This window comes from Geospiza fortis, unplaced genomic scaffold (assembly GCF_000277835.1).
Source record: "Geospiza fortis unplaced genomic scaffold, GeoFor_1.0 scaffold190, whole genome shotgun sequence".
Lineage (NCBI taxonomy): Eukaryota > Metazoa > Chordata > Aves > Passeriformes > Thraupidae > Geospiza > Geospiza fortis.
The window spans coordinates 2924198-2937305 of record NW_005054328.1 but is presented as its reverse complement, the minus strand read 5'-3'; the positions used below and the strand labels follow the sequence as shown (position 1 = coordinate 2937305).

The following is a 13108-nucleotide window of genomic DNA, read 5'->3' as shown; positions in this document are numbered from 1 at the left end:
CCTTTATATAACTTCAGGCATCCACAGGGTGGGTGACCTATCAGACCTTTTAACTGATAGATTTTTTTCTCCAGACATATGCAGCATTCCTGAATAAATAACTGACTTGGCTGGTAGGAGGATAGAAACATTTTTAGTAAATATGTTACTCTGAATTTAATTATTCCCTGTTTTCTTCCTACCATTTCATCTCTTGTTACTGCTCTGGGAGCAGTGTAGAAGATCTGCTGTTTTGTTTTTTTTTTAATTTTTATAAACTGGCTTAAAAAGTAAGTCTGCTTTCCACTCCTCCAAATGAGTAGCAACCTTCTTTAACTTTGCAGAAAGTCTGTAGGTAGTTTTTGGCTTACAGAAGTTTTTGGCATGTTGTCACTGAAGATTTTTCCTTAAAGCAAAGGAGAGCATAAACCTACAAAGGAACTTCCAGATACTTGGACGCTGGTTTGACTTGAGCAGTTATGATGTAGTTTCATCACTTATAAAAGAGATTTTAATAATAATTAGTGCTGCTTTCTTTGCTAGTTTCAGAAATTTGTTCTAGCATACCATTGTTTTTGTTAGAATCTTAATTTCAATTTTCAAGTCTGGATATTGCTTGTAACTTAGATTCATTTGTTCCTATGAATATAAGTAGAGAAGTTCTCATCCTCTTTAAGGTCTTTTAGTATAGTAGTTCTCTTCCCGCTGCAAGCCTTTTAGTATAGTCATACAAAATAGTCCTCTGTCCTTAGTGTTCGTATAGAGAAGCTGAGCTCTTAAATTTTGTGTTATCATGATGAGTGACTCTGTAGCTGTTCTTCTTAGAATTTATTCATCTTGAACCTGGGAAGGAAAAAATGTGTACTGCTTTGGAAGATTTTGTTCTTAGCATTGTCTATTTGTCTCGCACATATGCACTTTCTTTTCTGGGTGCACTTCTGGTCTGGTTTAGAGTTGCAGTTTTCATTTTGCTGCTGTGTTATATATAATATATTGCAAAGAATACACAGCGATCTTTTTCCCTGTATTTCCAACTAATTGCCTCAGTTCCTTAACATGAAGGATGGATTCTACCTCAGGCTAGTAGAGGTTTTAGTTCACTGATTTTTATTTGTCTTTTTAAACTGTGCTGGTGACTAGTAGTGGAAGATTTTTTAGAAATGTGTAGTGTTATTTTATGCAGACTGAGTTTCATTATTTTTTTTCTGGCAGTAAATGTGCTAGTAAGTTATTTCTAATAATCTTATTAGGTTCATGCTCTTTTGCATTTTGTCCTGTTGGCTTTTAATTGCTTGAATTGATATAATTTATGCTATCCCGAATTTGTTCTCAGTAGATAATTCACTAATGTTCATTTCATCAAAGGGCTCCTATTTTTTATTTAGTCAATAACAGAAAGGCCTGTCTTGAAAAACTTTAGTAATAACATCCTTTTAGCTCTGTATGTCTTTCCGAAATCAGTAACTTGTTAACCTTTCTTTATTAAGTTTGTCTACTCTGCATTTCTCCTACTAATCACAATCATTTCAATCAAGTTTAAGTATCATGCCTTTGAAATCTAGCTAGGTTGAATGAGTTATATTTTCTTGGCATTGAAAAATTAGTTATTTTTCTGAAGAAAGTCTCCTAAATTTCTCTGGTACTCTCTATTAATTTTTCATCTTATTTGAATTTTTTACTTTTTCTTCCATGTCTTATACTCTTCTTGAAAAGTAGGGTTTAGCTATTTCATACTATCTATTGATAACAGGTCAAAAAGGCTTATTACTGAGCTTGCTATGTAAGTGTTATTGTTCTGTTTCCATACAACAAATAATTTTTATGCATTTAAGACATTACTTTGTGTACAAGCTTGACAGCTCTATTCTCCCTGGTTTGGGGCAAACAATAAGCTTTCTTCAAAACTGAGAGGAAAAGTCTTCCCTTTTTCATTCTCTTATTTCATTATCTTTCCTCCATTCTGGATGTACCAGTGTCCACATGTTTCCTTGCTAGAGAAAATATGGGCAAACCGGACTCTTCATTCTTGGAACTAAAACTAAAAATAATCTTTACTTAATCCTCATTGTATAGCATCACTGGTTCTTCCCTGTTTAGCTGAAAAATCCTTGCTACCTGCTTTGCTACCAGGAGTGTCTTGTTCACTTTTAACAGCCTTTTGTTGTGACACAGCCTTTGTTGAAGCACTGGAACGGGATGTAAGAGAAACTGGGGGCTCCCCATCCCTGGCAGTGTTCAAGGCCAGGTTGGATGGAGCTCTGAGCAACCTGGGCTAGAAGGTATCCCTGCCTATGGCAGGGGGTTGGAACTATGTGATCTTAAGGGTCTTTTCCAACTCACATAATTCTGTGATTCTATGACAGCTCTTAATTAACCAGTGCTTTTTCTGCACTCCTGAGCAGTCTTTTCCCTTCACAATTGATATCCTTATATGCAGCAGGGGAAGGTTCAAGACAGAATAAGCATTCTAAATCTTCTTGGGATACAGTCTTTATGTAGTTCTTGCATCTTTGATTTAAAAGAGATGGACGGGGAAGGTAGCTTCCTTCTTGCTGAAATTCTTTATCTAACCTGCTGAAGTAACAGCTTCACTGATTTACTACAGCTTCCCTTTTTGCAACTTAATGTTTAGTTTCCATTTCAAATGACTATATTAGCTTTATTATGAAAAAAATATCTATTGTGAGTTGTCACTTATTAATCCTGAAATAGTTTTATTGAAAAGAAAATTCTACTGGGTAGAATTTGGTTCTCTGGTCACTCTGGTTGACTTTGTTCTTTAATTTAGAAAAGTAATTATATCTTGGAAGGTTATCCTCAATGGTAGTTTTTGTTCCTATAAGAATCTTTATTTCCAAGTATTTGTACTTCAGGCTTGAAGGTTTGTGCTGAAAGGTCTTAGAGTTGCCCTTTCTGGAAGCACTTTTTAAAACCAAATTCTGGGCACGTTTAGATTAAAACTATTTGCACTGCACTTGTCCCCAAATAGTTGAACACTATTCTTTACATAAGAAGGGAATGTTTTCTGAATAAGACTCTAATTTCCGGGGGTTTCTTGAAAATGGTCCATCCAAACCATTTCTTGATGGAAAGGATTAAAAAACTCATCATCTTAGTAGTTGGATTTTTTTCCTTCTGTTTATATTTTTCCCCTCACCATGGTTAGCAAATAGTTCTTCCCACAACATGTATTGTTTTCCTTGTAAAACAAAAGGTAGTAAAAACTTAGGCTGAACCATGAAATTCTATTTATGAAGGACTTCAGCATTAGGAAGCTTGATACTGATGTTTCCTTTGTTGGAAGAAGGGTAAGGGAACAGAAATCTACGTATAAAATTTCTTTTCCAATTTTGAACTGTGTTTCTGCAAAGCTTATTATTGTGGTGAAATTCTGTCTGCTTTCCACCTGCTTTCCCAGACTGTCTCCCTTTAATACAGTGAGCTTTCTATATGCAAAAAGCAGCACAAAGTTGTAACTTTGCTGTGGTAGTTGGATCTTGCTTAGACTACATTAATTCTGCATTCCTGACTGCTGTGATGTTAGTGTCACTTGCTTGAAGTTCTGTTTTTATTTTCCATCCCTTTCTGTGAGATACTTCTGTTCATTTCTTCTGGAATGATGGGCAAAACAGAACGTAAGACTTGCATTGGTTTGTGGTCCTCTTTTGCTAGTCCAGAAACTCATTTGACATTTAGGGAAATTACCTGTAGTGAGAAAGACCTGAAAGCAATAGATGTAGCAGCCTCTCTCGCTGGGGGGATGTGCAGGGGTGTGGATATGTTGTAAGACTGTGGGGAAAAGATTTAGAATTCTTGCCTTTGTCTCAGCCTGTAAGAGAGTGAAAACAGTACATATCTCACAGGATTTTTGAGGCTTTGTTAACTTTTTAAAGTAATGCTGATGGCCTCTGGAAGGTGCTGCAGAAGTTATTGTCTGAAGGCTGAATATCATTGTTTTTTGTTTTGTTTTGTTTTTTTCCCCCTTTCCTGGCGATATATAGGTGTGCCACAGTTAGGGAAAGCATTTTGTTTGGTGTCTCTTTAAAGAAAATGCGAAAGTGCTTTGCTGGGGAGAATAGAAAGGGGCTTTCTGAAGAGGTGCTGAAGACATGAAAATTCAGAGTGGTGATTGGTCACCTCTGCTTGATTGACAGGTTGCAGGGAAAAACAAAAACCCATTTGTTCTGGCTTAATGGAACTGGAAAACAGAAAATGAGTATCAGGTAAAAATTCCTTTTTTAAAATCTTTGCAGTTCTCCTATAAAAGGTGGAGTTTTTACGCAAATTTACTCCTTCCCCACTCCAATAAATTAGGAGTAGGAATTACAGAAACAGGTAGTTGCTAAGCTGTGTAATGTGGGTTGTCTATGTCAGTGCGTTTTCCAGGGGGCAGGTGTTGTGGAACACCCCGCAGCAGCCACTGCTGCTGGGGCAGCTTAGCAAGAAGGCAGAGGATGGAAAGGGTGTAGTGACTAAGCCCTGATCTGGGCCCAGCTCTCTGGTTAGGCTCATTAGCAGGACGTTCAAGGGGAAGCTTTTATTTTCACTTCCTATACTGTGCCTGCTTTGTGGATAAAGTCTGTCAGTTTCTACTGCTATCAATTTGGAATCTTTCATGAGCATTATTACAAAATTCACTGAAAAGTGAATAGCTAAAAAAGTAAGCTTTGTTTTAAAATAACTTCCATCTAGCAGTATACTGTCATACAGATTTTATAATAAATTTCAATGTCAGCACCACAGTTTGAGAATCCTAATTGAAAATTATTAATTTCTGTTAATTATTTTGTATGTTGATGTATTTCAGATTGAAGGACAAGGGCATGGTGCAGTTTTCGACTGCAAGTGCTCTCCTGATGGACAGCATTTTGCATGTACTGATTCTCACGGTCACCTTCTGATTTTTGGCTTTGGTTCCAGTAGCAAATATGACAAGGTACAGTGCAAAATGTAAATCAAAATGTTTTTCTGTGTTGAATGCATTTGTGCAAACTTCTTCAGAGCTTCATTTCAAGGGGGTGTGTCTTGACACAATTTTGAGCCATTAATATGGGATGTTTTGGATCCCTTTTGTTGACAATGAGGTTTCTTTCACTGTCTTTTTTTTAAATTATAGAAACATTCTGTTAAGCTACTGTTTACATGGGAAGTTCAAAATAATAGCAATAATAATAATAATAATGATAATTTAAAACCAGAATTCAAAATTAACCAGTCACTGTCTACTCTCAAGTGACAAAGTTACAAATATCTACTAATGGATTGACATGGATGATGGGAATAAGCTACAGTGGAACTGATAATAGTTACACATTCTACTTGAATTTTTTTTCTGCTTCCTAACTAGGCCTAAAAAATGGGTGTGTAATAGAACTAGTTCCTGCTATCTGTATTTAAATATTGTATAGCTTATGAGAGAATTATTTACATAAAACATGCTTGTTTTAGTGATGCAATTTTATGTCTGCTAATGAAGTACCATCATGAATACCTTTGTGCTTGCACAGCAGTATTCCACCATTAGTGTGATTTAAATATTATATCTTTATTCTAATGTGTATTATCTAATGTCTATTCTAATAGTCTACATCGTGTATTCTGAGTGTGGGTGTCTTGCCACAGACCCTCATGACTGTAAAGATATGTGGTGTTGTTTATTTTCCTTTGTGGAGGAATGTGCTCTGGGAACCATACAGGTTTGGAGTGTCCACAGGTTCTTGGTTCTTCATTTACCACCCAGAAAAGAAATGAGGTGTGTCTCTTCTCCCTTTTCCTAAGACTTAAGTAGACCTATCTGCTCCATTTCCATCTGTGCTTCTGGTAGCTGGCACTTGAATGCTGTTGGTGAAGTGCTGTATTTTGGATCTTGCCTTCTGCTTTGGATCTTTGGACTCAGGCAGGTTTTGAAAGCATTTTGGCAAACAGCAGTGCAGAGGGACCTGAGGGCGGAGTGCAAAAGGAATTCTAATCTTTATCTTGTAAGCTACTGAATTTCTTTCTGTAGTCTTACAGAAGGATTTGCATTTGGAGATTTAGTTTTTCTCCTTGTTTCTCAACTATGGTTTGAATTCCTCACTACTAAGCTGCTGTTGCTGTCCCTCAGTTATTACTATCTGTGCACTTCCCCTTCCATTCCAAATAAAACAGTAGAGACATCACAAGCAAGGAAAATCAGGATTATCAGATAGTTTTCTTTGTGTTTCAGGATTCTTACTCTTCTAGACTTTAAAGGCTGTTGTAATAGGAGCATTTTTCTCACCATATCTGTGGATTGTTTCAGGTTTCTTTTTCTCTCCAATTGTTTTGGAAGAATTTAGGAATTTAGTTCTCTGCTACTTTGAAATGCTGGGAATTAAATTGAAACTGTGAGTCTTTTGGTCTTTGCTATGATAGATCAGAATTTTCCTTTATGCTGCTATTTGAGAATTTACCTGTGAAAGATTAAATGTGTTTGTAGAATGAATGCAGTTGCTTTTCCCTGCTTGAATTCTACAGACCCTTGGCTCTCTTGGGGTTTTTGCTGCAGCCCCTGAGAAAAGATTGTTTTAAACTTTTCACTTATTGAATTATTTAAAATAATCCTCTACCTGGTTGCTGTGCCAATGTTACTCTTGGCATTCTTCATCATAGCAGAAATGGAAGCAAATAGGATTTATTTGTTACCACTTTAATCTCAGTCTTCCACTCACAGAAAACCCATCTTGGAAGTATCTGGTGTCTTCCATGTGTGGTTTATTCACCTCTGCTTTTGACTGACCTGATTTATGAGAGAATGTTACTACAGGTAGGTAGGTGCTGGAGATGGCGGGGTTTTTTTCTGTCTTTCTCCCCTTGGATACTGGAGAGGGTTTCAGACATCTTGTCAGACCATGATCTGGTAGGATATGTGGTTTTTTGGCCTTTAAAGTGTTTCCTATCTCTGGGGAAATTAATTTTACAGAAGAGAGAAGGGTGGCAACCTGTCCTGTATTCCTGCATTTTGGAATTGACAGTGATTATAGCTGAGATGGTGTTAATTCTACTGAGAGAACAAGCTCTTATTTTTCTACATCTTTGCTTTTTCATGTTATGTTCTGATAGTATCTACACTTCCTAGTTGACTGGAACCAATGCCTAGGCTTTCTTTGCCCTGTGGTGTGATCTTGGCCACAATGAAGGTGAATGGGGTGGGGTGTAGGCTTTTTGTTTGGGGTTTATGGGTTTTTTTGTGGTTGGTTTTTTTTTGGGTTTTTTTTTTTTTTTGGGATGATATTTTGAAGTAATTCTTTTATGGGGGAAGATAAAAAGAATACATGTGCTGCAAGATCACTGTCAGCAGGGCATGTGCACTTCAGAAGTTCTTGATTAGGTGGAAGCTTGGCCAGGAGTGACTAGCAGTTCTAGAGTGTAAGGTACTATTCTGTTGATTTTAAATCATAGAATATTCTGAGTTGGAAGGGACTCACTAGGATCAAGACCAACTCCTGGCTCTGCACAAAGCACATAACGTGCCTGAGTGCATTGTCCAAATGCTTTTTGAACTCTGGCAGGCTTGGTGCCGTGGCCACTTTCCTGGGGAACGTGATCTCTGAGCTTTCTAAGGCATTTGTTCCTGTAGACTGCCCAAACCAAGCACTGTCACCTGCAAATTGACAGTTCCTGTACAGTGGATTGGTGCAGTACTGGGGAAAACCTCTGTGCAACTGTGCCCATTTGGAGAAGGTGAGCATTCTGAATGTGTAGTTGGAGGAGAATCTATCTATGGAGCTCAGACCTTGTGGAAAGCTTTTGTGCTCATTCCCAAGCTGGTTTTGTGAAGTCATATGAAAAGAAGACTCTCACGCAAATGATGATGTGATATCATCTCATTGTCATGAATTTGATCTCTAATAGTATATAAACAAATAAGTCTCATTGTTAATACTTCTGGCTGGTTTTCTGATGGAATGTCTAATTCTTCTGATTTTTCTCAGAATAAGACATTTTCCTGGATTCCAGTAGGGATATTCTACCTGAGAGTTGTTCTGAGTCTGTGTTCTCCAAGAAATGCCACATTATCTTAGGGAGTAGAAAATTGTTATTTTTTATACTATTATACTTGATTGCAATATAGGGTACACACAGGTGTAATTGCAACAAAGTCCCTTGTGATCTTGTACCAGATCTTCCCTTTGCTCACAAAACCTGGGATGCAGACTACACTGTACAGCCAAGACACAACATAATAAAACTCACAGGTTGTATGACCTTGCCATTTAAAACTTTTTTTCTCAGTGTGGGAAGTACTTGGCAGGAAGACTTATACTAGGTGTAAGTAATGCATATTATATTATGATTTTCACAGACATTGTAAGTCCTCCTTGGGGACCTCTGTCTCTGTCATATTGAGCTATTGTGAGATGAAGAAACAAAGGTGTTCATCAGGCCTTGATTCTGTCAGTCGACACATGAAAGCACTTTTATCTTTCTCATTCAGCCTCTGTTAACAAAGAATCTGGCAGCAAGATTTCATCCAGTCAGCTTTTTTACTGCAGTGGGATATCACCTTGTCCATATGTATTTTGTAAGAGTAGTCTTTTAAATCTCTGAAGTGAATTATTTTCCACTGCATCTTTCTTTGTATCTTTCAGATTTCTTCCTGTTGTTATTTTTCTGAGCTTTTGTGAGGTCTAGAGCCCATGAGATCTCTGATTTTTTCCTAATTCTTTTTTTAAAATCCATATCATATGGATGCACGTTCTGATGTTGTAATTGACAAATGTTTGTTGTCATCTTTGTTCCTGGTCTTCTTGCTTCCAGGGTGGGGGACATTTATCATTGAGAGACCAGACCTCTGAGTAGCTGCTATGATCTCTGCCTTACTGATTTCTACTTAACAAATTACTAGAAACCATGTTATGGATTGGTACTGATAGAGCATACTCTCCAGAAATTAGAGGATGTTCTATGACAACTTGGGCATTCCTCTCTCCATGCTCCAAAGACAAGATTTTTTGAGATCTCTATACATTGAGGCAATCATTTAATTGTTTTCATACTGCACTGGAAATCTTAATTTGTGTGAATGATGATTTTATGATTTGATTTTCACTTGTTCATTCAGTTCAACTGAATACATGAGCTGCCACAAGGTTTGCTTGCCAGTAGGTGGTTCTGGGATGTGTAGTATATGCATCAACTGCTCTCCTATTCACTTTCTTTTCTCCTTGCACTTCAATATCTTTCTTATTGCTCAATACTGAGATACCTGTACCAGCGAGGAATTGAGCATACATAGTTTTATATTTATTTGGACAAAAATGTTCTTCAGTCTTGAGGGTCTGTGGAAAGTCATCTATAATAAATTAGGAGCAGGTGGACAGAAATAAAAAAGAAAACTTCCATTTTTATTTTGAAAAAATAGTGAGAAATTCAGTTTTTAGTTTGGTTTTATTTTATCAACTGAAACTTTTTCTGATATCTAGCATTATAGTAAGGATATATATATTTTGATGATAAAATATTTGGCAATACTCTCATGCAATAAATATTTTTCCTAGTCTTCTGCCTGCACCATATCTCATAAGTCTGTGACACAATTTTTTATTATCAGAAAATTTATTCATATATTCAGACTGTAGAAGAAAGTTTATAAACCTATAAACATTAATACATTAATGCTGTATTTGGTCAGATGTCTTCTAGTAATTAAATATCACCCCATTCCCCTATTATTTAAATGCTTTCCACCCTCAAACATGTGGATTATTCCCTTTGCAGTGTTACATAGAAAAGAGTACTTTGAAACAAAATAATAATGGAGTCATTAAATTTTCCCCTTTAAACTGAAATAAGCACATCAGCTTATAGCCCTGTTTTTTTGCAAAACTGACCATGAGTACCACTGTTAAAAATAATCTTGGCAGTTCTCTTCTGTATGCTTTTGTAATAGGTTCTTTAAAAAATTACAAAATGACTTTGTTTACAGATAGCAGATCAGATGTTCTTTCATAGTGATTATCGGCCCCTTATCCGTGATGCCAACAACTTTGTCCTGGATGAACAGACACAGCAGGCTCCACACCTTATGCCTCCCCCATTTTTGGTTGATGTGGATGGCAACCCTCATCCTGCAAGGTATCAAAGACTAGTTCCTGGTCGTGAGAACTGCAGGGAGGAACAGCTTATTCCTCAGATGGGAGTGACATCTTCAGGTATGGAAAATTTAACTTCACTGACCAGTAGTCTATCTTGTTACCTTCAGTTGTTCTACACTTTCACTTTGTCCTTTTTCTTCATTTATGGGCATAGTAGTTCATGTAGTGTGGAAGAATTGCAATGTCTTTGGCACTGGTTGCTTGTGACAATTTCATTTACACTATTGTCATAAGTCAAGTTGGCACTTGTTGATGCTACAACACCAGTTAGCTCAGAGTTCGTTTCATTACTGGAGCAATGTATAATGTTGTGTGAACCTCTCAGGTGTCTCTGTGGGATAAGATTTCCTGCTTTAGAAAACCTAGGAAATAGACTGATCTTCCACAGATCAGTTAGAAAAGGTAACACTTACAAGAACATCTCTTAAGCTTTGGTGATATGGTTAAAGAACTAAAGACATGAAAGAGACGTAAAATGTAGGAAGTTCCTTGTAAGTTTTATTCTCATGCACATGACATGAGAAGAGCATGCATATATTGGGCCGGTGGCTGGCTGTTGGAAACTGCCTAAAGGTGTTTCACATGGGTAGGGATGGAAAAATAATGCCTACTTATATGTTACAAATTTGATATTAGTATGAATAAGCCAACTGGTGACTGGTGAAAGTAGCTTTAAATGTTTTCAAAATAAGCATTGTTAACTATTTGGATATTCTTGAAAATATATGAAAACTGACTGTTGATATAAATTGTAGTTCATATGTTCACGATACTTAAACCTGTGGTGTGTCAGACATTCCAGGAAGGTAACTGAGAGTGTTTTTACCAAAAAATTTCTTTATCCTTATTTGTAGATCTCAGGATTACGGGGCAGTGAATGTTTAAGCATTTTTAGGGGAGGATTTCCATATTTCCTCCAAAATTACAAGAAGAAATGTTACTTGAGAAGCAACTGTAAGAAGGAAAATATCCTTCCTGGTGAATGTAAATTTCTTAGTGGCTTATGAAACAAAATTTTATTTTTAGGGAAGGATGTGACTTTATTTCATTGTTACAGTTAAAGTGTGAATCCATTGCATTGTGAAATTCTCCAAATTTCAAAATGTCCTGGGCACATTCTTCAATGTATCTTGAAACAAGTTAAGCTCTACCCACAGACCCAACAAAACTAAATTTAGTGATCTGTCTGCATGACACATCAATGCCTATAGGAAGATGATGTCCATAGCATTTTGTTTAATAGCAGGGAGCCATCCATCAGCTTGACAGGTGATAGACAGACACAAGACATTTTTCAACCTTTTTACAATATAGCAACAATGCAGTTGTATGCAGACCTAAACAACATTTATATAGTTTATATGTTCCCTTCTGCTAAGAAAGTTCCTTTTCTTTCTGAAGCTTTGTTGTGGAGTTTGATGCATCTCACTCAGAGCACTGACCATTCATTTCTTTTTAAGTTTTCTGTAGGGATTTCTAAGAGTAGGGGGAATTCAGATAGTCATACTTGATTTACTGCCTTAGTGAACTTGAAGCTCCTTTAAACCAGATGTTTTGAAAAAATCAAGTATACACCAGTGTCTTCATTATTGCATTTAAAAAGAAACCACTTGCTGCTTCTTGCTAAGGCATTGTCTCACAGGCTAGATACATAAAAACATTAATTTTGTTTAGAGAGCAGTTTCCTTATTTAAGATCATTCTTGGATTATTAGTATTATTTCCCATTGTTCTCAGTAGACAGTTGTCTGCTCATGAAATTGGCAAATTAATGTCTCACTTACCTGACTCAGAAAACATCCAACTGTAGTTATACCAGAGCTCTTTCTATTATTCCAAGGTTCTACTGCTTTAGGGATGTTGACTTCAATAACCTTTAAAGCCTGAGAGCACTATCTTAAATATTTGTTTTTTTCTGCATACTGTTAAGAGATAGCAGCTTCTGTTCAGCCACATAATCAAAGCTCTTCATTTCATAGCACGATTACTGTAATATCTAGTCTTTGATCTTGCAAAGTGCAGTTTGTACTGTGATATTTCTTTGGAATCATGCTGGAAAAATAGTCTCTATATCTTGTTTCTTTGAACACTGTTATTCCTCATTACAAAATTTTGCAAGTTCTGCTTCTCTTGACTAGAGCTTCCCACCATTCCACTCCACCCTCTCACTATTCTGTGTGGAGATGTCTGACTTCTTTTTGAATCAGTACTGTAACCCTTGTCTTTTTCTCTATACCTCTCTAACTGTTTTTTGTGATCATTATAAGTATGAAAAGGTTTTGTGGTGTTCATGCTTATGTGCTGTGTATTTTGCTTGCTGCTCAGAAACAGTATTATCACCTTGTAATCACTTCTTTGGAACTGTTTCCCATCTTCTATTCACAAGACCTACCCAAAAGGAGGTTTCTTGGCTGTTTTACATAAAAAGAAAATGAACATTACTTGATCTGTGCAGTCATTATGTCCATGTGGAGCTCAATTAAACATTTTTACTGCTTCATTTTCTACAGTATAGATAATTATTTTCTAATTCAGTTAGACCTTCTTGATGTGTTTCTTTCATTGAAGCTTATAAAGTGTTTTTTAATGCATTTGAGGCAGGCTAATCTTGCATTTGAACAATTTGCATTGACTGAGCTGACAAACAACAGTTGTATTAAGCTTCTGTGGCTTGCTGGCACTTGATCAAATTTAGCGTTTTAATAGAAGTGAAGTGTGGTCATCTTGACCCTGCTCCAGAAAATATAATGCTCTCAAATATATTAAGAAAAGAAGTTGTCCTGTTTTAAGAAATGGCTGTTAGAAAAATAAGCATTAGTTTGTAGCTACATGTGATAATTTACTGTACTTGTTTAAAAGCTAAAACTTAGATGAGCTGTCTGTAACATTAATCTCCTAGAAATTTACATTTGTGTGTTGTTCTGTATATTTTACTTCACAGGATTGAATCAAGTTCTTAGTCAGCAAGCAAATCAAGAAATCAGTCCGTTGGATAGCATGATTCAAAGACTTCAG

General features: G+C 36.5%; 1 protein-coding gene across 2 annotated transcripts in view; it reads left to right on the top strand.

The window, feature by feature from the left end:
* The window catches only part of PHIP (pleckstrin homology domain interacting protein), a 95782-nt gene that overhangs the window by 37779 nt on the left and 44895 nt on the right, over positions 1 to 13108 (top strand). For both annotated transcript variants that reach the window (XM_031057132.1, XM_031057131.1), the window contains exons 12-14: positions 4787 to 4915; positions 9926 to 10151; positions 13035 to 13108. The exon at positions 13035 to 13108 is cut by the window's right edge and continues 40 nt beyond it. In XM_031057132.1, coding sequence (XP_030912992.1) covers positions 4787 to 4915; positions 9926 to 10151; positions 13035 to 13108 — 429 coding nt within the window. The remainder of the gene's footprint in view (positions 1 to 4786; positions 4916 to 9925; positions 10152 to 13034) is intronic.